At 37.6% G+C, this 26,953-nt stretch overlaps 1 protein-coding gene across 1 annotated transcript in view; it reads left to right on the top strand.

Annotated features, from left to right (window-relative positions):
* Positions 1-26,953, top strand: part of AOPEP (aminopeptidase O (putative)) — a 358,819-nt gene that overhangs the window by 36,551 nt on the left and 295,315 nt on the right. The window contains 1 exon segment of the mRNA XM_082656731.1: positions 18,662-19,574. Coding sequence (XP_082512857.1) covers positions 18,799-19,574 — 776 coding nt within the window. The 5' untranslated portion in view covers positions 18,662-18,798.

Genomic DNA, 26,953 nt, shown 5'->3' on the forward strand with positions numbered 1-26,953 from the left:
GGGAAGTCCCCATGCCTTGACATTTTTGAAGAGTACTGGTCAAGTACTTTTTAGAATGCCCCTTAATGTCAAGTTTGTCTGGTGTTTTCTTATGCTTAGGTTATTGGTTTTGGGAAGAATACTACAGAGGTAAAGCGCCCTTCTTATCAAATCAAATCAGGCAATAATGATATGACTTAATAACTTTGATAATGTGGTCAAGTTTATGTCTGCACGTTCCTCTACTGTAAACTTAGTATTTTTCCTTTTCCATTCTCTATTCTTTGGAAGCAAGTCACTAAATGCAGCTTATACTCAAGAGGAGGGAAATTAAACTCTACTTCTTGGAAGAGGTAGTACCTACATCTAATATTTGGAATTCTTCTGTAAGGAAGATGTATCCTACCCTACCTCCCCTCTGCCCATTTATCAATCATTTGTTTATATTAAAGTAGAGTCGTCATAGGTATTTATTTTATTCTTTGGGTTCTAATCCAGTACTATCACTATTTATGATCTTACTCAGATTGTTCCAGCTTTGGCCATTGGAAGCTCTTTCAGTTGGTTCCTATGTCCTTTTTAGATGCCCCTTCCTTTTTTTTTTTTTTTTAAACTTCCTTACTTTGGGGCCTATATGATGCTCCAGGCTCATCTTATGTTTTCCCTGTCCCAGTACTAGAGTCAGCCCTTTCTCCAAGGAGGCCTGGTTCCTGTTATTGGAAAAGGTATTTAGAAACCACGATCTGGGTGCTGCTTGTTCTCACTCTTCATTATTTTTTAAATATTTTATTGAGGTAAAATTGGTATGTAATATTACAGTTGACCCTTAAACAACATGGGTTTGAACTGCAGGTCCACTTACATGCAGATTTTTTTCAATAAATACGAACTACAGTACTACATGATCCATGGTTGTTATGTGCTGATGCAGAACCATGTATATGAAGTGCTGATTATAAGTTATACACAGATTTTCAACTGCACAGGGGGTTGGCACCCCGAACCCTGCTTTGTTCAAGGGTCAACTGTATATTAGTTTCAGGTATACACTATAATAATTTGATATTTGTATACACTACAAAGTGATCATCACAAAAATTCTGGTTACCATCTCTCACCATACAGTTAATCCCCTTTTCATCCACCCCCAAACCTCTTCCCCACTGATAAACTACCAATCTGTTCTTTGTATCTATTAGTTTAGTGTAGTTTTGTTTGTTCATTTGGTTCGGTTTTTAGATTCCACAAATAAGTGAAATCATACAGTATTGGTCTTTCTCTGACTGACTTGTTTCACTTAGCATAATACCCTCAAGGTCCATCCATATTGTTGAAAATGACAAGATTTCCTTCTTTTTTATGGCTGAGTAGTATTACATTATGTATATATAACTCACATCTTCTCTATCCATTTATCCATCGGTGGGCGCTTAGGTTGTTTCCGTATCTTGGCTAATGTATGTAATGTTGCAGTGAACGTAGTGGGTGCGTATATCTCTTCAAATTAGTGTTTTTGTTTTCTTTGTTATACCCAGAAATGGAGTACCTGGATCATATGGTAGTTCTATTTTTAAGTTTTTGAAGAACTTGCATACTGTTTTCCATAGTGGCTGTACTAATTTACATTCCCCCCAACAGTGTAGGAGGGATCCCACCTCTCCACAACCTCTCCAACACTTGTTATTTCCTGTCTTTTTGATAATAGTCATTCTGACAGGTGTAAGATGATATCTCATTGTGGTTTTGATTTGGATTTCCCTGATGATTGATGTTGAACATCTTTCCATGTGCCTGTTGGCCATCTGTATGTCTTCTTTGGAAAAATGTCTATTTAGATGCTCTGTCCAGTTTTTAATCACCTTTTTTGTTGTTATTGAGTTAGATGAGTTCTTTATATATTTTGGATATTAGCCATTTATTGGATATATGATTTGCAAATAACTTCTTCCATTCAGTAGTTTGCCTTTTTGTTTTGCTGATGGTTTCCTTTGCTGTGCAGAGCTTTTTAGTTGGGTATAGTCCCATTTGTTTATTTTTGCTTTTGTTGCCATTGCCTTTGGAGTCAGATCCAAATACACACACACACACACACACGTGTGTGCACGCACACACGCACACGCACACACACACACATACACACACACACACATATAGAAGAGTGATGTGAAGGAGCTTACCACCTGTGTTTCTTTTAGGAGTTCTATGGTTTCTCAGTTTACATTCAAGTCTATAATCTGCTTCAAGTTAATTTTTGTGTGTGGTATAAGGTAGTGGTCCAGTTTCATTCTTTTGCATGTGGCTGTCCAGTTTTCCCAGTACCATTTATTGAAAAGTATTTTCAATACTTTTGTATTGTATGTATGTTGTATATTCTTGGCTCCTTTGTTATAAATTAGTATACGTGTGGGTTTATTTCTGGGCTCTCTATTCTGTTCCATTGATCTATGTGTCTCTTTTTATGCCAGTATTATACTATTTTGATTACTATAGCTTTGTAGTATAGTTTGAAATAGGGAGCATGATACATCCAGCTTTGTTTTTTTTTTCCTCAAGATTGCTTTGGCTATTAAGGATCTTTTGTGGTTCCATACAAATTTTAGAATTATTTGTTCTAGTTCTGTGAAAAGTGTAATTTTGATAGGGATTGCATTGAATTTTTAGATTGCTTTGGGTGGTATGGGCATTTTAACAGTATTAATTATTTCAGTCCATGAGCGTGGAATATCTTTCCATTTGTTTATGTCTTCAATTTCTTTAATCAGTGTCTTATAGTTTCCAGTGTTTAGGTTTTTCATCTTCTTGGTTAAATTTATTCCAAGATATTTTTTTCTTTTTGATGCAGTTGTAAATGGGATTGTGTTCTTAACTTCTCTTTTTGATATTTTGTTACTGCTGTATAGAAATGCCACAGATTTCTGTATATTAATTTTGTATCCTGCAACTTTATCAAATTCATTTGTACTTCTAAGAGTTTTTTGCTGGAGTCCTTTGAGTTTTCTCTACATAGAGTATATCATCTGCAAATAGTGATGGTTTTACTTCTTCCTTTCTTATTTGGATGCCTTTTATTATTTTCTTGCTTAATTGCCATGGCTAGGACTTCCAATACTAAGTTGAATAAAAGTTGCAAGAGTAGGCATCCTTGTATTGTTCCTGATCTTAGAAAAACAGCTTTTAGCTTTTCATTGTTAAGTATGTTGTTAGGTGTGGGTTTGTCCTAAATGGCCTTTATTATGTTGAGGTATGTTCCCTCTATTCTCATTTTGTTGAGAGTTTTTATCCTAAATGGATGTTCAATTTTGTCAGATGCTTTTTCTGCATCTATTGAGATGCGCATATGATTTTTATCTTTAATTTTGTTAATGTAATGTATCCCTATGATGATTTGCTGTGTTGAACCATCCTTGGATCACTGGAATAAATCCCACTTGATCATAGTGCAGGATCTTTTTAATGTATTGCTGTAATTAGGTTACTAATACTTTGTTGAGGATTTTTGCATCTTTGTTCATTGGGGATATTGGCCTGTAATTTTCTCTTCTTTTCTTTTGTTTTCTTTTCTTTTTGTGGTGTCCTTGTCTGGTTTTGGTATGAGGGTAATGATGGCCTCAAAAAATGAATTTGGAAGTGTTCCCTTCTCTTCAGTTTTTTGGAACAGTTTGAGAAGGATATGATTAAATCTTCTTTGAGTGTTTGGTAGAATTCACCACTGAAGCCATCTGGTCCTGGACTTCCGTTTGTTGGGAGGTTTTTGATACTGATTCAGTTGCCTTACTAGTAATTGATCTATTCAAGATTTTTTATTTCTTTATGATTCAGTGTTGGAAGACTGTATGTTTCTAGGAATTTATTTTTTTCTATGTTGTCCAGTTTGTTGGCATATAATTGTTCATAGTAGTCTCCTATGTTCTTTTGTATTTCTGTGGTATCAGTTGTAACTTTTCCTCTTTCATTTCTGATTTTATTTATTTGAACTTACTGTCTTTTTTTCTTGGTGAGTCTAGTTTTGTTTATCTCTGCTCAGTTTTCCTTTTAGTTCATTTATTACATCATTGATGTCCTTAATTATAATACTAATAGCTGCTTTAAGGTCCTTGCCTGCTAATTCTAATATTTTGGTCCACTCAAGTCAGTTTCCCTTGATTGCTTTTTCTTTGAATACGGGTCCTATGTTCTTGTTTCTTTTATGCCTAATAATTTTGGGTTTTACCTTGGACATTGTGTTGATATTTTATAGAAACTCTGGGTTCCTTATGTTTCTCTAAGCAGTACTAAATGTTTTATTTTATCAGGCAGTTAACTTGGCTGAACTCAAACTTCTGACTTTACCTTCCCTGCATTAGGCAGCAGTAAAAATCTCAGTTTAGTTCTGTTCATTTAGCATAAGAGGACTGTTTGGTTTGCCCTGAACATGGGGTCAGTTAGAAAATTGGGCAGTTTATATGTAGAATATGAGGCTCTCGTCCTTCCTGAAGTTTTCCTTCTTTACTTTCTAGCTGCTGAGTCAGTTCTGAACTCTGTCCTCCGATTCTTCAACCATTGAAATTGCAGATTTCAGTCTGAATTTTAGCTGCTCTGCCTAGCACCAAGTAGGGCCTACTGTTAGATGAAAAACTGTAAAACAGGAAGCTCAGTGCCATTCTCTTCTCCCAGGTGTCAACTACCTACAGTTTCTGTGAGCTTTTTGCTTATTCCCATATGCCTTCAGATTTTTTTTGTTGTTGTCTAGAGTTTATAAGTGTTGTCAATGGGAGGATTGGTCTGATATAAGCTATTCCACTACTACCAGAAGGGGCACTCCCCTTCATTTTAGAGGAAGAATAATATTAATTAAATAATTATAAAAACAGATGTAAAGCTAAAACTTTTTTTGTGCTGCAAACTACACAGTGCTGTGAGATATCATAATAGGGTAATTTGACTTAATCAGTGAGGTCAGGAAAGCTTTCCTTGAGGACATGGTGGGGAGAGCGAGAGAGTTACTAGACAAAGGGAAAATTGAAGATGATTCCACGTATTTGTTGAATGAATGAATAATATAATCCAGCTTTCTCTGCATCTTGGCTTCTTTCTTTGCACATATTCTTATCCTCTTAATCTTTAATCATCTCTCCAGGCTTCTGTGATGATGAATGGGTATCTATAGCTATGGTCTTTATAAAATTATTCAGTGAAGCATGTCCTTCATGAAAATTTCTTGAGCCAAAGGACTTGTGGGTATGGACTATTTAAGTGGTATAGCAGGGTCCATATGATCAACTGAGTTAAAAGGAAATCCCCCTCCCAATATCAGGTATTTAGAAATGCTGGGTAAAATATAACAACATACACATGGCTACACACACACAGACACACATACACGCAAATTCAAAACCAAAAAAGGCTTATCTTAGTTGACCAAAATGGAGAGGGAATGTAAAGTTAGTATGATGAATAGGAGTCTAATCTAAGAGGCTCTCACAGAGGAATAGGTATAGGCCTTAATAGCTGGGTGTGGCGGGGGTGGGTAAGGGAGACTTGATCTCCACCAAGGAAGGGGTACCCAGCCATGGACTCAGTACATGTGGAGAACTAAAACTGAATTATTTGTGTAAAGCCAGAAGCCATAAGGGGGAGATCCCTACATTCAGTGGAGAAAGAAAATTCCGTTACACTGTCCCAACAGAGAGGCAAGGAAATCTGCTGTCTTCTCAGGGCTAGACATGGAAAGAATTCCCAAGTCCTTCAACTGAAGGAGCACACTGTATCTTGAGCAAGCCAAATAAAAATAAATCCACATTTAGTCACATTGAATGAAACTGTAGAAACTCAAAGATAATGAAAGAATATAAAAGCTACTAGGGAGAAAAAACAATAAATATCAAGAAATGCAAATTGATTACAAACTTCTTATCAGCAAAAAGATGTCAGAATATAGTAGAGTAATATATATTCAAAGTGCTAAGTGAAAATAACTGTCAGCCTAAAAGTCTACACTTAAATGATCATTTAATAGTGAGGATGTATTAAAGACATTTTCAAACATGCAAGTGTTGAAAGAGTTTACTACTCCCAGATTCCTTCTGAAAGAGTTACTAAAGATATACTTAAGTAAAAAGGAAATTGTGGCAAATTGTATTTTCCAAAAGGGGTCATAACAATATCTACCATCTCACATGCTCTTCTCCAATGTTACCTAACCAGAGGTGGAGTTGAATTCCCTCTTCTTGAATCTGGACTGGCTATATGACTCTCTTTTGAAACCAGTAGCATCTGGTGGAAGTGATACCACTTCCACAAAGCCTTGACCTTTGAGGCTAGATCAGAAAAGGTCATTCAGCTTTCAACTGGTTCTTTGGGACACTTGCTCTGGAGGCTGCCAGGTACTGTTTAAGTTTTCTGACTATTCTGAGATTTCCATGTTAGAGAGGTTTTGTGTAGCCACTCTGATCATCAGACCTCCCAGACATGCCCATTCTCCACTGAGTGCCGTAGTCAAATTCATAAGATTCAGAAGAATGCCCTATCTGAGTAATATATATAAGGCGTATAATAAATATATTTTATATTTATAAAGAATATAATAAAATCTTGCTGTTTGAAGCTATAAAATTTTGGGTTAATTTGTTATGTAGCAGTAGTAACTAATAAAATTGAACCCCGAAAGAAGGAGTGAAATGTATGAATCCATCATGAGCAAGGAAGCTTGTGAACAAATAAGTACTGACTTTTTCCTAAGTTGGATGAAGGTTGTTGAAAAGAATGTGATGCTAAGATATTAGCAACAATAATATGGAAGCTGGTATAGAGTAGGGAAGAGGAAGGACTCATGATAAGACTTTCTATGGTCCTTGTATTTTTCAGAGATTGACTTTAAGTAGGCATAGTCAAGAAAAGAAATAGATTGTATAAGGTATGAAACAGTAGAGGGAAAAAAGAGAATTCAGAAAAATTCAACAAAAAGTAGAAAAGTAAAAGCTAAGAAGCAAAGAAATTCATGGTAAATAGAAAGCACAAAATAAGTTGGTTGAGACTAGTGCTCTTATAACATAATCATGATAAATGGAAATAAAATTAATTTCAGTTATCTAAATGACTATATATTAAAAAAAATACAGCCCAATGTTGCTTTAAAAAGATACCCAAGGCAAAACAACCCAAAGAAGTTAAAAATAAATGGATAGAGAAGATATATCAGTATATCAGGAAAAAAAAAAAAAAAGAAAGCAGGTGTGACAATATTAATATTAGGCAAAATGGAATTCTAGGTGTTTTACCCAGGAAACACTTGCACATGTGTACCAGGAGACATGTACAAGGATGTTCATTGCAATATTGTAATAATGAAAAATTTGAAAGAACTGAAATTTCTATCAGTAGGGAAATGTATGGCTAAATTGTGGAATATTCAGGGACTTCCCTGGTGGCACAGTGGTTAAGACTCTTCATTCCCAATGCAGGGGGCCTGGGTTTGATCCCTGGTCAGAGAACTAGATTCCACATGCATGCTGCAACTAAGAGTTCACATGCCACAACTAAGGAGCCCATGAACCGCACGCAACTAAGGAGCCCGCCTACTGCAACTAAGACCTGGTGCAACCAAGTAAATTTAAAAAAAAATTGTGGAAATTCATATCAGGACAACGTATAGCAATTAAATAAGCTAGATTTATTTGCATTTTCATGGCTATATTTTGCATCTATTTGAGTGAGAGAAATAAGTTACAAAATAACATGTTAGTGTGACATTTCTAAACATAATACATTTGCACTTCTAAGATTCCTTCTAATTCTGAAATCATCAAATTTCACATCAATAAGCTATATTTCTATGACAATATGCATTTGACTATCTGAGGAAGTATGCCCAGAAACAGTATACTTCAGTAACCTAATTACTGTCATTAAGAGCAATCACTGTATCCTAAAGAATGAACACACTTGCAATAGAAGACAACTGTCTTCCTCTGAACAAGTAATCTGTAGAATTAAATATTTTGTAACTGTTCCCAGTATGCTCAACGCTATGTAATAAGCATATATGCAAAACTCTCTCCTTTTCCCTTGAGTTGCTTACAAGAAAAGAGATGTGGCAGAAAGAAGTACAGGTGTATGATGAGAAGAAGAAATGAGAGCTGTCTGGAAGAAGGTGTTTAAGCAATAACTTTCTTCTAGAACCTATGCAGACCAGAATCCCTGTGCTGTAAATAACTAGACATTGAAATCACAAATGCCCTCAGATGTCAAATTCCACAGATATTTATTGAGAACCTACTGTGTACAGGGTATTCTACTTAACATGGTCATGAACACAGAGATGAGTTAGGAGTCCCAAGTTCTTTATAGACCTTTGGAAGATGAAGGTAACTATAAAACGAGGCAGGATAAGTTAAGGGCCATGAGAGTGATACAGAGGGCTTTGTAGCTTGAAAGGAGAGAAATTATTTTCTTTGGAGGGTTCCAGAATGGAAGCTGTTTCCACATTTGTAAATGTGCTCACTTCTGTTTGGATGATTAAAGGTGACAAGGCAGTTTCTTTGCTGTGCCATAGCTCTGTTTAGTATTTAATCCTCTTCCACTAACCCCCGCACCCCCCCCAGCCTTTCTTAAGAAAAATATTTCTGTACATTAAATCTTTCAAAGCCTTTAATGGTGTTGCTGAAACAATCATTTAAGCATTTAAAACACACACCACATAGTACACTTATTTTAGAGGTAGCAGTGGTTAGCCACTGGAAACTAATCATTGGGTTTGATAAAGGGAGGAATTTTATGTTATGGCTTATGACAGAGAATGGAAAAATGTTTTAGTGAGATGAGCTGGCATTTAAAATTGGAGCACAATAATAGCAAAAAGTGCTGAAGTCAACGAACTGCTTAGAAATATGGTTACTATTTGCTGAGAGAGGCCTTTCAAGGTGGCCAGATATATGCGTTTGCAACCACAGTCAGTTCAGTTCTTCCCTAAACATGGGACTGTGACCCTGATTGATGTCAGTGAGAGTTATGTACTTGCAGAGAAAAATGTTTAGATCATCCATGAATGCAAGGCAAAAAGGAAATAGGTGTAATAAGAAACAAGTTTTAATAGAGTTACACATTAAACATAACTTAGGATAGAAACCATGCGAAGGTGATGGTGATCTTTTGAGTCTTCTGGGCTTGCTTAAAAATTCTCCTTTTTTCTCCAAAGCTATTATACTCTGAATTGATTCTAGTCCACACAACTGAAAGAAGATAAAAAAGGTAGAGTGGGGTATGGAAGAGATTCTTAGCATTTGATTTATGACTTGGACAATATGAAGGAAATGGTCATGAGGATGAGAATTTCAAGGAAAAGTACCAGCAAGTGGAAGAGCCTCAGAAATTGACCTTGGGCAAATTGCTTTACCTCTCTGGACCTCATTGTCTTCATTGGTAAAACTAGAGTGTTAGAAGTGAGCCCTAAGGAATTTTTCAGCTTGAGAATTCAGTAAAGTAGACTAGTTAAAATGGACAATAGGACCAAACGTAGTTTTTGCTTGTTTGTTTTCTTTCCAGTTTCATTGAGATATAATTAACACATAATATTGTATTACTTTAAGGTGTACAACGTAATGCTTTGAGATATATATGGCTCCCACACTAAGTCATATTCTCCAGTTTAGTCTTCATCAATAATGTGATATTTTGGTCTCCCTTTGCCATATCCTCATCTTATTTCCCAGTATGTTCAGAATTTGAATGTGCAAGAAGAGTGCTGTTCATTTGGCTCTCTCAGACTCCAAAAGCTGGGATGCAGGGGGAAAAAATTGGCTTTGGTGAGAAGGGATTATTGGTTCCTCTGAATCTGGATAAGGCGATATGTTTCCTCTGAATCAGGAGATGGCACTAATTGTGAAGAACTAGAAATCCTTGAGGTATGGTGGAGTTTCAGGGATTCAAAATCATCTCAGTCAGGTAGGAGGCCAAATAATCAGCTGAGAATGAGTCATCAGGCATGGACTTGGAAAGTTAAAAGGAGAAAAGATTTATAATTGCCTCTATATGGAGTATACTCAAGAATCCACTGAAAGAGGTTTAGAGGTGGGGACCAAGATGGCGGAGTAGAAGGACCCTGAGCTCACCTCCTCTCACAACCACACCAAAATCACAACTATTTTAAGAACAACCATCAGTGAACAAGACCAGGACCTACCAGAAAAGATCTTCTACAACTAAAGACATAAAGAAGGACCCACAATGAAACGGGTAGGAGGGGCGGATTCACAATATAATCAACTCCCATACCCACAAACTGGAGAATAATTATAGTGCTTCCACAGGAGTGAGTGTTCTGAGCCCCACGTTGGGCTCCCCAGCTTGGGGGTCCTGCACCAGGAAGACAAGCCACCAGAGCGTTTGGCTTTGAAGGCCAGTGGGACTTAATTTCGGGAGTCCCAAAGGACTACTGGGAAACAGAGACTTTATTCTTAAAGCACACACACAAAATCTCATATGCTCTGGGACCCAGGACAAAAGCAGTAATTTGATAGGAACCTGGACCAGACCTACCTGTGGTCTTGGAGAGTCTCTCAGTGAGGCGGGGGTCAGCTGTGGCTCACCGTAGGGACATAGACACTGGTGACAGCCATTCTGGGGAGCTGCTACTATGTGGACACTGGTGCTGGTAGGTGCCTTTGTGGAACCCTCCCTCTAGCTCAGTTCTAAGACCTGGCTGCACCCAACTGTTCGTTAGCACCTGTGTAGGGATGCCTCAGGCCAGGAAATGAACTGGGTAGGAACAAGCCCCACCCCTCAGCAGATGGGCTGCCTAAAGACTTCCTGAGCCCACAGCTACCTCTAGACATGCTTCTAGGCATGATTCTGCCCACCAGAGGGCCAGGACCCAGCTCCACACTCCAGGGGGCAGTCACCAGGTATAAGAAAACTATGATCCCACAGCCTATGGACCCAGCCTACCTACAGCAGGCCAGATCCTGCCCTGGGGCCAGCTGGGCCCTGTTCCTGCCCATTGTCAGGCAAACACAAGCTCTGGGATATCCCGGGTACTGTACCCAACTGTGTCAGGAACCAGCCCCTCCCCACCAGTGATCTGACACAAGCCGTGGGATCCCTGGGCCCTGTAGCCAGACTCCAGGACCCAGCTCTGTAAGCCAGTAGTCCAGCACTAACCCCAGAACCTGGCTTCACCCACCAGTGGGTAGACAACAGCCCTGGGGTCTACTGGACCCTGAGTCTGCCCACCAGTGAGCCAGCACTAGCCCAGAGGCCCCCTGGGGTTCTGCAGTCAGCTGCTTCATGACCAGGCCCAGCCAACCAGCAGCCAGAAGGCTCCGCACAAGGCAGGGCCTGGCAACCAAGTGGATTAGGGGCCAACCAAGACTACCAGACCACCCACATAGCCTCCCGCAACAGAAGGACCCACACAGCCCTCATAGGGGAAACCCCTAGAACATATAGCTTGGATGATGAGACGGGGGTGCACTGCTGGGACACATAGGACTTCTCCTACAGAAGGCCACTTCTTTGGGGTCAGGAAACATAATTAACCTACCAGATAAATAAAAATACAGATAGCAACTCAGGCAAAATGAGGCATCAGAGGAGCCTGTTCCAGATGAAGGAAAAAGATAAAACCCCAGAAGAAGAACTAAGTGAAGTGGAGATAGACAATCTACCTGAGAAAGAGCTCAGGGTAATGATCATAAAAATGATCAAAGAACTTGGGAGAAGAATGTATGCACAGAGCAAGAAGTTAGAAGTTTTTAACAAAGAGTTATAAAGAACAACCAAACAGAGATGAAGAATACAATAACTGAAATGAAAAATATACCAGAAGGAGTCAACAGTAGACTAAATGATACAGAGGAAGGGATCAGCAAGATGGAAGACAAAGTAGAGGAAATCACTGACATTGAACAGACAAAAGAAAAAAGAAAAAAACAGAAATGAAGACAGTTTAAGAGACCTCTGGGACAACATCAAGTGCACTAATATTTGCATTATAGGGGTATCAGAAGGAAAAGAGAGAGAGAAAGAGGCTGAGAACATATTTGAAGACATAATAGCTGGAGACTTCCCTACCTTGAGAAAGGAAACAGTCATCCAAGTCCAGGAAGTGCAGAGAGTCCCCTACAGGATTAACCCAAAGGGGAACACACCAAGACACATAGTCATTAAAATGACAAAAATTAAAAATAAAGAGAATATTAAAAGTAGCAAGGGAGAAGCAACAAATAGCATACAAGGGGACTCCCATGAGGATATCAGCTGACTTTTCAGCAGAAACTCTGCAGGCCAGAAGAGAGTGGCATGATATATTTAAAGTGATGAAAGGGAAAAACCTACAACCAAGAATACTCTGTGCAGCAAGGCTCTCATTCACATTTGATGGAGAGATCAAAAGATTTACAGACAAGCAGAATCTAAAAGGATTCAGCACCACCAAACCAGCTTTACAACAAATGTTAAAGGAACTTCTCTAGGTGAGAAAGAAAAGGCCACAGCTAGAAACAAGTAAAATTACAAAATGAAAAAGCTCATCAATAAAGGCAAACATAAAGGTAGGAAATCATCCATGCACAAAGCTAGTAGGAAGGTTAGAAGACAAAAGTAGTAAAATAATCTATATCCACAATAAGCAGTTAAGGGAGACACAAAACAATTAGATGTAAAATATGATATCAAAAATAGTAATCATGAGGGGAGGAGAGTACAACTGTTGGGTTGTTAAAATGCATTTGAAATTAACAGATCAACAACTTAATTATATATATATGCTGCTAAACAACCAGTGGCTCACTGAAGAAATCAAAGAGGAAATCAGAAAGTACCTGGAGACAAATGAGAATGAATACATGACTATCCAAAACCTATGGGATGCAGCAAAAGCAGTTCTAAAAGGGAAGTTTATAGCGATACAGGCTTACCTCAGGAAACAAGAAAAATCTCAAATAAACAACCTAACCCTATAGCAGATGAAAGCTCTTATATATAGAACGGATAAACAACAAGGTCTTACTGTGTAACACTATATTCAATATAGTTCAAGAGAACTGTATTCAATATCCTATGATACAACATAATAGAAAAGAATATAAAAATGTGTATGTATGTATAACTGAATCACTTTGCTGTATGGCAGAAATTAACACAACATTGTAAATCAATTATACTTCAATAAAAAAAAGAATGGAAAAAAATAAAATATAGGTGAATTATATCACAATGAAGCTGGGAAAAAAGAAATAAAATAAAACATTATCATAACTTATAGGAAAAAAAAAAGCCAAAAAGCCCCTAACCCTATACCTAAAGGAACTAGGGAAAGAAGAATAGACAAAACCCAAAGATAGTAGAAGGAAAGAAATCATGAAGATGAGAGCAGAAATAAAGGAAATAGAAACTAAAACAATAGAAAAGATCAATGAAAGTAAAAGCTGGTTCTTTGAAAAGATAAACAAAATTGATAAACCTTTAGCTAGACTCATCAAGAAAGAAGGGAGAGGGCCCAGATCAATAAAACCAGAAATGCAAAAGAAGTTACAACCAACACCACAGAAATATGAAGGATCATGAGAGACTACTGTGAACAACTCTACTGTGAAAACTGGACTACCTAGAAGAAATGGACAAATTCTTAGAAATGTATAATCTCCCAAGATTGAACTGGAAGAAACAGAAAATATGAACAGACCAATTACCAGTAATTAAATTGAGTCAGTAATTTAAAAAATTCCAACAAGCAAAAGTCCAGGACCAGATGGCTTCACAGGTGAATTCTACCAAACATTTAGAGAAGAGTTAACACCTATCCTTCTCCAAATATTCCAAAATATTGTGGAGGAAGGAACACTTCCAAATGCATTCTATGGGACCAGCATTACCCTAATACCAGATAAAGATATCACAAAAAAAGAAAATTACAGGCCAGTATCACTGATGAACCTAGATGCAGAAATCCTCAACAAAATATTTGCAAACTGAATCCAACAATACACTAAAAGGATCATACACAGTGATGAAGTGGGATCTATCCCAGAGATGCAAGGATTTTTCTATATCTGCAAATCAATCAATGTGATACATCACATTAACAAATTGAAGAATAAAAACCAGATGATCATCTTGATAGATGCAGAAAAGCTTTTGACAAAATTCAACATCCATTTATGATAAAAACTTTCCAGAAAGTGGGCATAGAGGGAACATATCTCAACATAATAAAGACCATATAGGACCTACCCACAGCTAACATCATACTCAACAGTGAAAAGCTGAAAGCATTTCCTCTGAGATCAGGAACAAGACAAGGATGCCCTTGTCTTGTTTTATTCATCATATTATTGGAAGCCCTGGCCCCAGCAATCAGAGAAGAAAAAGATATAAACAGAATCCAAATTGGAAAAGAAGAAGTAAAACTGTCACTATTTGCAGATGACATGATACTATTTGTAGAAAATCCTAAAGATTCCAGAAAACTACTACAACTCATCAATGAATTCAGTAAAGTTGCAGGATATAAAATTAATATACAGAAATCTGTTGCATTTCTGTACACTAACAGCTATCAGAAATAGAAATTAAAGAAACAATCCCCTTTACCGTAACATCAAAAATAATAAAATACCTAGGAATAAACTTACCACAGGAGGCAGAAGACCTGTACTCTGAAAACTATAAGACGCTGACAAAAGAAATTGAAGATGACACAAACAGATGGAAAGCTATACCATGTTCTTGGATTGGAAGAATCAGTATTGTTAAAATGACCATACCATCCAAGGCAATCTACAGATTCAATGCAATTCCTATCAAAATACCAATGGTACTTTTCACAGACCTAGAACAAAAAAAATTTTAATTTGTATGGAAACACAAAAGACCCCAAATAGCCAAAACAATCTGAGAAAGAAGAGTAGAGCTGGAGGAATCACACTCTCTGACATCAGACTATACTACAAAGCTACAGTAATCAAAACAGAATGGTATTGGCACAAAAACAGAATATAGACAAATGGAGCAGGATAGAATGCCCAGGAATAAAGTCACTAGTCTACAACAAAAGAGGCAAGAATATACAAGGGAGAAAAGAAAGTCTCTTAAATAAGTGGTTCTGGGAAAACTGGACAGCTACATGTGAAAGAATGAAATCAGAACGTTCTCTAACAGTGTACACAAAAATAAACTCAAAATGGATTAAGGACCTAAATGTAAGACCCAAAACCATAAAACTCCCAGAGGAAAACACAGGCAGAACACTCTGACATAAATCACAGCAATGTTCTTTTGGCTCTATCTCCTAAACAAAGGAAATAAAAGCACAAATAATAAATGGGATCTAATTAAACTTAAAAGCTTCTGTACAGCAAAGGAAAAAAAAAACAAAAACAAAAGACAACCTACTAAGCCTACTAAATGGGAGAAAATATTTGCAAATGATGTGACTGATAAGGGGTTAATATCCAAAATATATAAACAGCTCATACAGTTCAACATCAAAAAAAAAAAAAAAAACCCAAAATCAAAACAACAACAACAACAAAAAACCAAACAAACAACCTGATTAAAAAATGGGCAAAGAAGACCTGAATAGACATTTATCCAAAGAGGAAATGCAGATGGCCAACAGGCACATGAAAAGATGCTGAACATCACTCATCGTCAGGGAAATGCAAATCAAAACCACAATGAGATATCACCTCACACCTGTCAGAATGGCTGTCATCAGAAAGAACACAAATAACAAATGTTGGAGGGGATGTGAAGAAAAGGAAACCCTTGTACACTGTTGTGGGAATGTAAATTGTTGCAGCCACTGTGGAAAACAGTATGTAAGTTTCTCAAAAAACTGAAAATAAAACTACCATATGACCCAGCAATTCCACTCCTGGGTATATATTCAAACAACAACAACAACAACGCTAATTGGAAAAGATTCACGCACCCCAGTGTTCTTAGCAGCATTACTTACACTTACCAAGATACAGAAGCCACGTAAATGTCCATGAACAGATAAAGAAGATGTGGTATACATATACAATGGAATACTATGCAGCCATAGAAAGGAATGAAAATCTTGCCTTTTGTAACAATGTGGGTGGACTTCGACGGTATTATTCTAAGTGAAATAAGTCAGACAGAGAAAGGCAAATACTGTATGAGATCACTTATATGTAGAATCTGAAAAATTCTACAAACGAGTGAATATAACAAAAAAGAAGCAGGCTCACAGATATAGAGAACAAATTAGTGATTATCAGTGGGGAGAGGGAAGGAGGAGGGGCAACATAAGCGTAGGGGATTAAGAGGTATGAACAATTATGTATAAAATAAGCTACAATGATATATTGTACAACACAGGGAATATAGCCAATATTTTATAATAACTATAAATGGAGTGTAACCTTTAAAAGTTGTGAATCACTGAATTGTATACCTGTAGCTTATATAATATTGTTCATCAACTAGACTTCAATTCAAAAAAAAAAAGAATCTACTGAAGAGGACAAAAGGATTTCCAGTTAGGTTGACAAACAAAGTGACATTAACAGTCTTGGATGGGCAGGGCTCTAAGGCAGCCTAGGGACAGCCACGAGGGACAGAAGTGATGAAAACTACTCTATAGAATATATTTTATTAAATGATATTAACTTTCACAAGTAAATGAAGGAATCTATTAGGGTTAGACAATAAATGGTTTTATCTATATTATTAGAAATACTAAAGTATTCTTTTTCAAATTTGATAGTTTAGACAGCCACAAAGTTAAGCCTTGTCTTAATTGATTCAGGCTTTTCCTCGTGTGTGTATTCAGTTTTTTTTTTAATTAAAAAAAATTTTAATAGCCCAGTCAACAAAATACTGCATTACAGCAGCTCCAAACACCAGCAGGATGAAGTTTTAGCATCCATTGTTTCTGATTACATAGATATAGCCAGTAGCTTTATTGTAGTTTATTATTCATTATGTGACAAGTTCAATTGTTCTCATGCAGAAAAGAAAATACCCTGGCTTATTCCCTTTGCCCATTGACTTTTCTAGGATTAAAGTGAGTGCCAGCTTCTCCTTAAGGTAATCTCAGACTATTCTTTTACATCCCTGATTTCTCTCAATTCCTATCATTCTTAAAGTCAAAGTGTGTATTACCACATACGGTTTGGTGGGGATGGGGGAGGGAGAGTAGGGAGCAGGGAAGGATTTCAGGAGGCAATTGGACTTGAACTGTGTGGAGGGAGAAGAGAATTTGGCAGGTGGATATGGGAGGTGGGAGCCAGGAGCACTCCAGGTGTGGCACACTACTTGCCTCCAAAAAGCATGGAGGCAAGATGTCAGGTCATCTTTAGGGAGCAGTGTGCTGAGCAGGCCCTTTGACTAGAGGACAAGGATTCAAAGGGAGTGTGGTCTCCATGACTGGAAAAAATAGCCTGAAACCAGATTGTACAAGGCTGCAGGAAGCCAGCTTCTTTTAAGGATAGGTGAGATTTTGATGAGGAAATAGCCTGTAGAGAGGTAGAAAATGAAAGTTCAATAGTTTTGATTGTTGGAATGAGATTCTAGAAGGAAAGGAAATAAGAGTCTAGTAGATTGGCCGAAAAAGTTAGAAGGGAAGTGAGGAGGAGTTAAACAATAAAAATGGAGGGCTCAATTTTACTTGAAAAGTCAAGCAAGTAATGTTTTGCTGTTGATAAAAGAATACCTCTTGATATTTAGAAATACAAAAGTGATTTTAAATAAATCTACTCTGTCAGAGTTTTTGTTTCTTTTTCCCTGCCATTTTTTTTTCCACTTTTGGTTAAAAAAAAATATGCTGAAAGAAATTAGGTACACAACAGGGACTGAAATAATTTCAAATAATTTTTCTTTTAGCTGGATTGCTGTTATAAAATAGGACTACATTTTGATCAGAACTTTTATGAAGAACTTGGGCATTTTATTACAACATCTGTTTCCACGTTTTAATTTCTCTCCTTCCTTTTATAGGCATTTGCATACCTTTTTTTTTTTTTTCAGATGAGAAGACCTTTTCGTTTGCCACAAGAAGGCTATTATCCAGAATGTTAATGGGCTTTCAGCTATTAAGATGTAATGATATACCTTGAGTATTTAACTATAAATTTGAAAAATCTCCATGAACAATCTCAAAGGAATACTTAGAATGCACTCTTGGTAAATTGGCTCATTTTCCTGTAATTTACTGGAAGTGCTGATATGAGAGCAGTCCTAATGTGAAAAGTACAATAATCCCTGGAGTTACATTGTATGTATTAAATGATTACTCTCAAAGAATAAAACATATGAGACCATTTAGCCTTCATTCACATTTGTTACTTAGAATCACAGTAGAGAAACAATCCCTTTTCTTTTGGCGCACAAAATTAGAAACGATACATTTAATATCTTTTAAAACAAGAGGTACAGTGATGTTACACTTTTGCCTAACAATTGCTGTTTTCTGGAACAAGGACTGTTCTAGTTAGGAACATGATTCTTCTGGTTTTGTGGAGGCCCCTTTCATTCCATTGATAATTGAAATATTTTTAGAAACCCATAATGTAATTTTCTTTGATGTCAGTCAAAAAGATTAGTCTGCCTTCTAGCCATGAGCTTCTACTACATTGGGGAATTATTTAAGGAGGTAGTCAACTTGCAGAAGCAGCAGTTGCAGGAGCAAAGGGTCTTGTTTGGAATTTTGTGTGATTGTGTTTTTCTTCTTTACCAGGGGACTGAAAGTTGTGGAACCCTAATTTGTGACATCGGGTGTTTTTTGGTAAGCAGCCATTTATGACTCTGGAAGATTGGGACTGACAGGAAGCCCCTTCTGAGATTTAAACAAAGTTCTCGAACAACACCTATACCATGGACATAAAGCTGGATCCTTCCCGAGATGACCTGCCTCTCATGGCCAACACCAGCCACATACTTGTGAAGCACTATGTACTGGATTTAGATGTGGATTTCGAAAGTCAAATCATTGAGGGCACCATAGTGCTTTTCTTCGAGTCTGGAAATAAATTCAAGAAACAGAGTAGTTCCACCGAGGAAACCTACCCATCAGAGTCAAACAAAGCCTGCAAATTTAGGACGCCTGAACCCTGCCATATTCCTGTAACAAATACAAGGACCGTCTCATCTAAAATGGGATATAATGATTTTGTAATCTGTGGTAAAGGTGAAAAAGATACGTCTGGTAAAGATGGTAACCATGACAACCAGGAACAGGCTTCTGGGATTTCTAGCTCAAAGTACTGCTGTGACGCAGGGAATCATGGGAGTGAGGATTTTTTGCTAGTGTTGGACTGCTGTGATTTATCTGTGTTAAAGGTTGAGGAGGTGGATGTTGCTGCTGTGCCAGGTATTGAAAAATTTACAAGGTCTCCCAAGCTCAGGAATCAGATTGTATGTGAACTCGTGGCTCTGCCTGCAGATCGTTGGAGGGAGCAGTTAGACTATTATGCTCGCTGCAGCCAGGCTCCTGGTTGTGGGGAACTCCTGTTTGACATTGACACTTGGAGCTTACAGATCAGGAAGACAGGGGTTCAGACAGCTACTGACTTTCCTCATGCCATAAGGATACAGTACACAACCAAACCCCAGGGGCGATCAGTTACGTGGACCTCAGACCAGAGTGGCAGGTAGGTTATCTGGGCACTCTGCAGTCCCCTGCCCATTAATCTTACACACCGGGAGGTGTGTAAAGACACTTCTCTTTATTGTGGCATTACCCATCTAACCTTAAATCCTTCGACCCACAGTGAAGCAGGTAAATTCCCAGGCATGCTGAACTCTTAATAGGATTACTTCCCTTAAGTCAGGATGAAAAGATTACTTTATTAAGCCCCCGTATTTCTGAGTTAGGAGACTGAAAGTCAGGTTTAATGGTTAAATGCCGAGCCTAGCTCTCTGTTGAGATCTCTGCTGGCAGCTTCCAGTACTGTAGATGGAAATGATATGTATCTTTGAGCAAATACTTTCTCAAAGTTCCTTCATATTCCCCCTGAGGGATTACATGGCTGCCAAGTTGGGTTGGTGTGAAGCCTGGCAAAGTGCTTCCAAATAAAGCCAGCTCCGCTTTGTGGCTTTCTTACTGTACCTGTCTCTTGGCAGCAATGCCTCCCTGGACTTTGTCAGTTATTATGTAATATGAACCCTCAAACACTGGAAGGATTTGGTTCTGAGGGTGACAGTCAGTCCTGCTGAGTCCACACTTGCCTCTTTGGCCATGATTCTGGGTATCTGACACCAAGGAGACTGCTGATTTTTTGTGTGGGGAGAAGGAATTGATGAGGCATCGATGTTCAGAGGGTGGGTATTTAGGCAGTCATTTGTTCTTTTCTTCTTGCCTGTCCTCTAACAGTTGTTCAGGGTTTTTAGAATTTGAGAATTTTCAAATCAAACTTTATTGATTCCTCATTATTCTACCTATTTCTTTGTGCTAATGTACTGCAAAGCAATACAATAATTATAGCAGATCTTGGTTGGAGGAGCGTTCATCTCTGTGAGCTTGTTTTCAGCGTCTTCTTTTATAGCGTTGGACTCCCTTAATGGAGGCAGTGGTCTCGGTAAATTGCTTACATCTCTCCCCCAACTCACCCCCCAAAAAACCTTCTAGATCATATTTTGAAAGCCATCACTTTGACTTTGAGCTCTCATTATCCCGTTCTTTGCCTCTAATCTTACCTCCTGCTCTGGTCTCCCTCCCTGCTCAGAATGAGTTTGCTTCCTGTCATTTCTGCTGGAGTCTGAGGTGGCCTTTGGGATAGTGCAGGGGTGGTGCAAATTTACATCAGTACAAAAGCGTAGTGACTTATCTATAGAATAACTTGTTTGATATTCTTGGGAGTCTGCGAGGGAAAGAAATAGGTGTTCCTACTGTATCTTCAGATTTTTTTGAAATTATTGAAGATGGGCTTTTCAGTAAGATTTGACAATATACTGTCTCTGAATATTTAACTAGGAAATTCTAGATTTTATACTCTCAGATATTTCATTTTTGAATTAGAATAACGGGGAAGAAGAAACTGTCGACAGTATTTAGAAGAAATTCTCAGTAATGGCCTCAAACATGGCTTTCTTCTTAGTGCTTACTACAAAGAAAGAGATTAGACTTGTGAATTACACTGCATGTAAAGTGTTGAGTAGGAATGAGTTATTGATAAATGCTGGTTTCCTTAAAGAAACTCAGAAGGTCCGTGGGCACATTTTGCTCCTGAAAGGTTGACTTGAATTTACTCTTGATGTCTCCTTTTCTGAAAATTCAGTAAAACACATGATCACAGCAGGAGTTTAAGGTGCATTTTTGGAAGTTTGTGATTATATGTTAGTAAATAAATGGCATTTATGCAGTCTTACAGGGATAAAAAATTTTTTTAATCCTCAAAGATTTTTTTTCTCCTTTTTCTTTTCTTTTTTTTTGGGGAATTTTATTATAGTCAAGATAATCTTCCATGAATGACCACCAAATCTCTCTATATAAATTTTCCCACATGCTTAAGAATAAATCTAGATATATACTGGTAACTGTTTGGATACTGTAAGGACTTAAAATGCCCAAGGATCCCAGGTTACTAGACAGAAATAATTGCTTAGTGATATGAGCAAATAGTAATCATCACGATTACAATGCTTTATGAATATAATTGTGTGAAAATGTAAAATTTCACAATTGTGTGAAAAATATAACTGGGTAGAGCTTACTTCCTTCAAGGCATAGAGTCTACATTTATTAAACTAAAGCAGTGGTTACATTTTTACCCTTGAATGGCAGAATACTATCCATACGCCTACTATAAATTCTTAGTCTGGATGAGAAACTTTTTATTCCCATTTTACAAATAGGAAAATTGAATAAAGTTACTGAAAGCGCCTACAAAAATCCATGTGTTAATTGTGAAAGGGAGCTATGTCTCTTACTTTTGATTTTTACCATGTCCTTTATTGTATGCAAAGATTTCAATACCTTTAAAGAAACAAATTATATTAGCTTTCAATAAACTTCTATTTTTAAGCAGATACTAGACAGAAACTTAAGAAAAGCTCAAAACTGGTACTTTTCCTTTCAAGTTCCATCAGTGGCTTCTCCCCTTCCCACTCTTATCCTACCCTTTGTTGAGAATAAAACTTGTTATTTTGTTTGATAATATGTAAATAAATAATCAAGAGGTCAGAGGATCCTAGGATGAAATGTAAAATGTGACAGAACAATCTAGCTATATTAAAAATGTATGAAACAACCTCACTGAAGGGAGTAGAGGAAAAAGATACTGACCTAAGTAACTTTGGAAATGAGTTGAATCTGTAAGGCTAAAGGCAAAAGGAACTGTACATAAATACTGTACTGTAGTTGATAGAGTTGTTTCCCATAGGGGTACAGGTTAACAATACTGGTACCACTGTATATATATCCTGGAATTGAGCAATTTAGTAAATGGGTGCAAGTGATGGGAGCCAGGTTTCTCACTGCTGAAGTGGGAGATTACAGATGAGCAAGGGGAGGAGGCTAGAATGATCCATGTGGAAATGGATTAGAATTGGAGACATCACTATGAACTCATGTTTAGCATACTGTAGATACAGATGGTTGCATATAGAAATAATTATAGATATGGTTGTTTGCAAGTGATAGCATACACACATATATTTCCTTGTTTGTCAGCTGAGTGGGTTTAGAAGCAGTGAGTGTACTCTAGTGCCTGGATCTTGGCCTCTAATATATTCTCCAGTAAAGGAACCAGGGCTTCTTGGAGAAACGGCTGGGACTGGGGCAGGCAACATGCAAGATGAAGCTGGAGCATCTATAGTGCCAGAAAATAAGGAAATGCTCAAAGAGCAGCAACAAGAACCCAGAATTACGTGTGTCTGTCAAAGTCCAAGGAGCCATCTGAAAGAACTCCTAATGACTCAAACTGAGCAACAAAATAAAATAGTTTTAATAGAGCAGAAAGTAACACACCATTGTAAAGCAATTATGCTCCAATAAAGATGTTTTAAAAAAGTAACAAAACAAAACAAAAACTAGTTTTGGATGATAACCCAAAGTATAAAATAAATATCCATGAGTCCATACTAATATAAAACAGTGATTGACTTAAATAAACAAATGGAGGAGAATAGCCAAATCCATGGTGCAAAAGAAGTCCAAGTTATATAGATACTCTGCCCTTATCGTGGTAGAGCATAACTCCTCACTCCTTAAGTGTGAGCTATTCATAGTGACTTCCTTCCAAAGATGACAGTGTGGAAAGGGGGAAAAAGTAAATTTCCATTGGAGAAATCTGACAAATGTGACCTCGGCAAGGAGATCAAAGTTAACATCAACAGTGATGAGTCACATTGATAGTATGCACCCTTGGTATGGTGTGACGCAAATGGCATCTTTGTGACCTTCTTCCCCAAAACCCATAACCCCAGTCTAACCAAGAGAAAAACATGAGATAAATCAGACTTTCAACAAAATACCTGACCAGTACTCCTCAAAACTCTCAAGGCCAACATAAATAAAGTCTTCAGAAACTGTCACAGTCAAGAGAAGCCTAAGGATGATGATTAAAATTAATGTAGTAACCTGGTATAGAAAAGGGAGGAAAACTAATGAAATCTGAGTAGTTTAGTTAATGTCTGGACTTTAGTTAATAATAATGTGTCAACTGTGACAAATATACTAATGTAAGTTGTAGGGCAAACTGGGTATGGGATATATGGGGACTGTGTTTTATCTTTGTACTTTTAAAAATAAATCTAAAACTGATCAAATAAAAAACTCATTAAAGAATAAACTTCAAATTTGAAAAAAAATCATCATCTTTCCATCCTGAAATTCCTCTTTCATAAGAGCTCTCATCCCACTTTTACCAAGTAGCAGTGTTCTCTGGACAAGAACTGAAAATGTATTTGCAGCTATAAAAGAGTATTTCTTTAAATCATTGTTAATCATTTCTTCTTCCTCATTGTTATTCTAGTTCTAAAATGAAATAGCTGGAAATATAAAAACTACATTTTCTTACTTTGTTTTTACATTTTCTGGGCTTCCCTGGTGGCGCAGTGGTTGAGAGTCCGCCTGCCGATGCAGGGGACACAGGTTCGTGCCCCGGTCCGGGAAGATCCCACATGCCGCGGAGCGGCTGGGCCCGTGAGCCATGGCCGCTGAGCCTGCGCGTCTGGAGCCTGTGCTCCACAACGGGACAGGCCACAACAGTGAGAGGCCCGCGTACCGCAAAACAAACAAAACTACATTTTCTTACTTTGTTTTAGCCATTGTGGGGTTCTGGCTTCTCTTGAACCTAAGTGCTCTTTCTTGCCTCCAGCATTCAGATACTGGATTTTAGGTGACCTTTAAAACTGACTGATGAAATAACCACATACTTAACAATATGATACATGCTTCTTGGAAACAATGTTTACTTTTTTGTGGTGTGTGAGTATGTGTGCCCTTTGAAAATATTTTGATGAGACCTGGAACAGTCAAGAATGTGTAATGGTGTACTTGCTAAGCTAGACAGGAAGAGGCCTTAATATCTTTTTGATTCCAGAGCCTCAACATACTTAAGAAAAAAAATCTTTAAAAAAATGGAAATCTTTATTCAAAGTTTATGTACTTTCTGCATTTTCCTGCCTTTTTTCCATTCCAGTGAATAAAATGTTATTTAAAACCAAAGCATTTTTTTCTGTTAACCCATTCCTTTTTCCCTTTGGATCATTATAATAGTTGTGGAACCAGCCAAGTGGTCTAGGAGATCTTGCTTAAGCTGATGACATCACTGAACATGAATTGAATGGAGGGGAAATTCAGTTAAACATAGGAAATTTATTTTAAAAACTATAATTATTTGGGTCATTGTTAAAGGTAGCTGACTAGGAAAATACATTATAACTTAAAGTGATATTAAAATTTAAAATTTCCTAGATCAGTATGATGTTTCTTTGTTTTAGACAAAGCCAGAATGATGTTGGCAAAATACTAAGGAGGGAATGATTTTTTTAAATTATATTTATTGTTCAGCTGTTGGACCAAGGACGATGTAGACCTTTGGAGTATTTTTAGTTTGATATCGAAACCAGATGTTAAAACATGTCCCCCCACCACACATACACACACACAAACACGAAAATAGTTTCATTGTTTTGTATCTTACTATTAAGTTTTAAAATTAAAAGAATGAGCAGAAGATATTTTAGAAGAGATTTCAGGTCTAAAATGAACATTTCTGTAATTAATACCTTTTTTCCCCCCTACTTGCATCAAGAAACCAATGTAAAATTCATGAGAACTGGAGGGGAAATACCCATTAATTCTATAATATCATAGTATAACTGCAAAGGAGGAATTGATAATCCCAAACATGAAAATGTTTGGAAGTGTTCCTTTTCAGCCTCCTTATCCCCTTGCTGCACTGTCTAGATGGATCTCTGTTTCTCAGTATCCCAGTTGAGTCTTGCGAGAAAAGGCAATGATGGACTGTCTTAATTTAAACAAGTAACAAAAATGACCAACCAAACAACAACAACAAAAAACCATGAATCACCAAACATCAACAGAAGATAACAAATCAAAATGACCTATAACCAAAAGCCTGGAGTGTTGAAAAGAATCTAAAAAATGAGAGCCAAGAGAACTGAGTACTCAGAGCTGGGCTGCCAACTAGCTATGTGACTTCAGATAAGTCATTTTACATCTCTGGAGCTTAATTTCCTTGTGTGTAAAATGAGAAAATTCCGTGAGAGGACCTCCAAATGTTTTCCATACATGAAATCCTACACTCACAAGGGACTTCCAGATGAAAAGTACTATCTTTGCCTGTACAAACAGCTTGCTTATTTTGCACCCAAAACACCTCTGTTAAAGGAGAGGTGACTTTCTGACTCAAAGCCACTTTCAGTCCAGTCCATTTTGACCATACACAAAATCTATCCAAGTCAAAGCAGCATTCTCCTTGAACTTGCCATATATGTTTATTATGATTGGTGAGTCACAGTTTTGGTGACTGTGCCATGAAGAAGAATGATAATAAAGAAGGGGTGTGTGTGAGAATGTGTGTGTGTGTGTGTGTGTGTATAGGGGTGAGAGAGAGTTGTGGTTGACACTTCCTGTTTTAGTAGTCTGCTCTTGGTTTTTGTGTAACAAGAAAGCAAGAGGGTTTCTTACCTACAATGGAAATTGTAACTTAGGTTTAATGAGAACATGGAGCCATAAAAAAGATCGGGTGCAGGAAGGAGTACAGACGGAAAGGAATTAGAGGAGGCCTGAAGACTTTGTAACTCTGGGGAGTTTATAAAAGAATCTGACCCACTGAGCTGTCACATCTGTGGTCCCCTGGCTTCCAGTGACCAGATCAGTGTGGGAAAACATCCCATCAAGCCACACCCACAGCAACAGGGGGCTCATCACCTCCTACCCGAGTCTGTTGAAGCAGCCCTCTCCCCAGTTGTTGATCTGTGATAATCAAGTCTCTGAAAATGGGTGATTTTTATGGAAAGTGGTGAAACTTGAAACATTTTTTTAAACTAAAAATAACCCCCTTTCACTCCGACCGCAAAAAGACATGCATATAGTAAACTGAAAATAAAGAAAATATATGGTTTGAATCTATTCCCTACAAGTTTTATAGATGGCTTTAAAGATGGCTCCTCCCAAAAAGACAAGCAAACATGTTAGTTTAGTTGATGTCTTAGTCGATTTGGGCTGCTACAACAAAATACTGCAGAGTGAATGGTTTATAAACAAGAGAAAATTATTTCTCACAGTTCCGGAGGCTAGAAGTTGGAAATCAGGATGCCAGCATGGTTAGGTCCTGGTTAAGGCCCTCTTTTGTGTTGCAGACTGCCGACTTCTGGCTGCGGTCTCACATGGTGGAAGGGGCTAGGAAGCTCGGTCTGGCCTCTTATAAAGGCATTAATCTCATTCATGAGGGTTGTGCCCTTATGACCTAAGCACCTCCCAAAGACCCCACCTCCTAATACCATCACTTTGGGCATTAAGATTTCCCATATGAATTTGGACGGACACATTCAGACCATA

The sequence above is a fragment of the Grampus griseus genome (assembly GCF_964374135.1).
Source record: "Grampus griseus genome assembly, chromosome: 6".
NCBI classification, from domain to species: domain Eukaryota; kingdom Metazoa; phylum Chordata; class Mammalia; order Artiodactyla; family Delphinidae; genus Grampus; species Grampus griseus.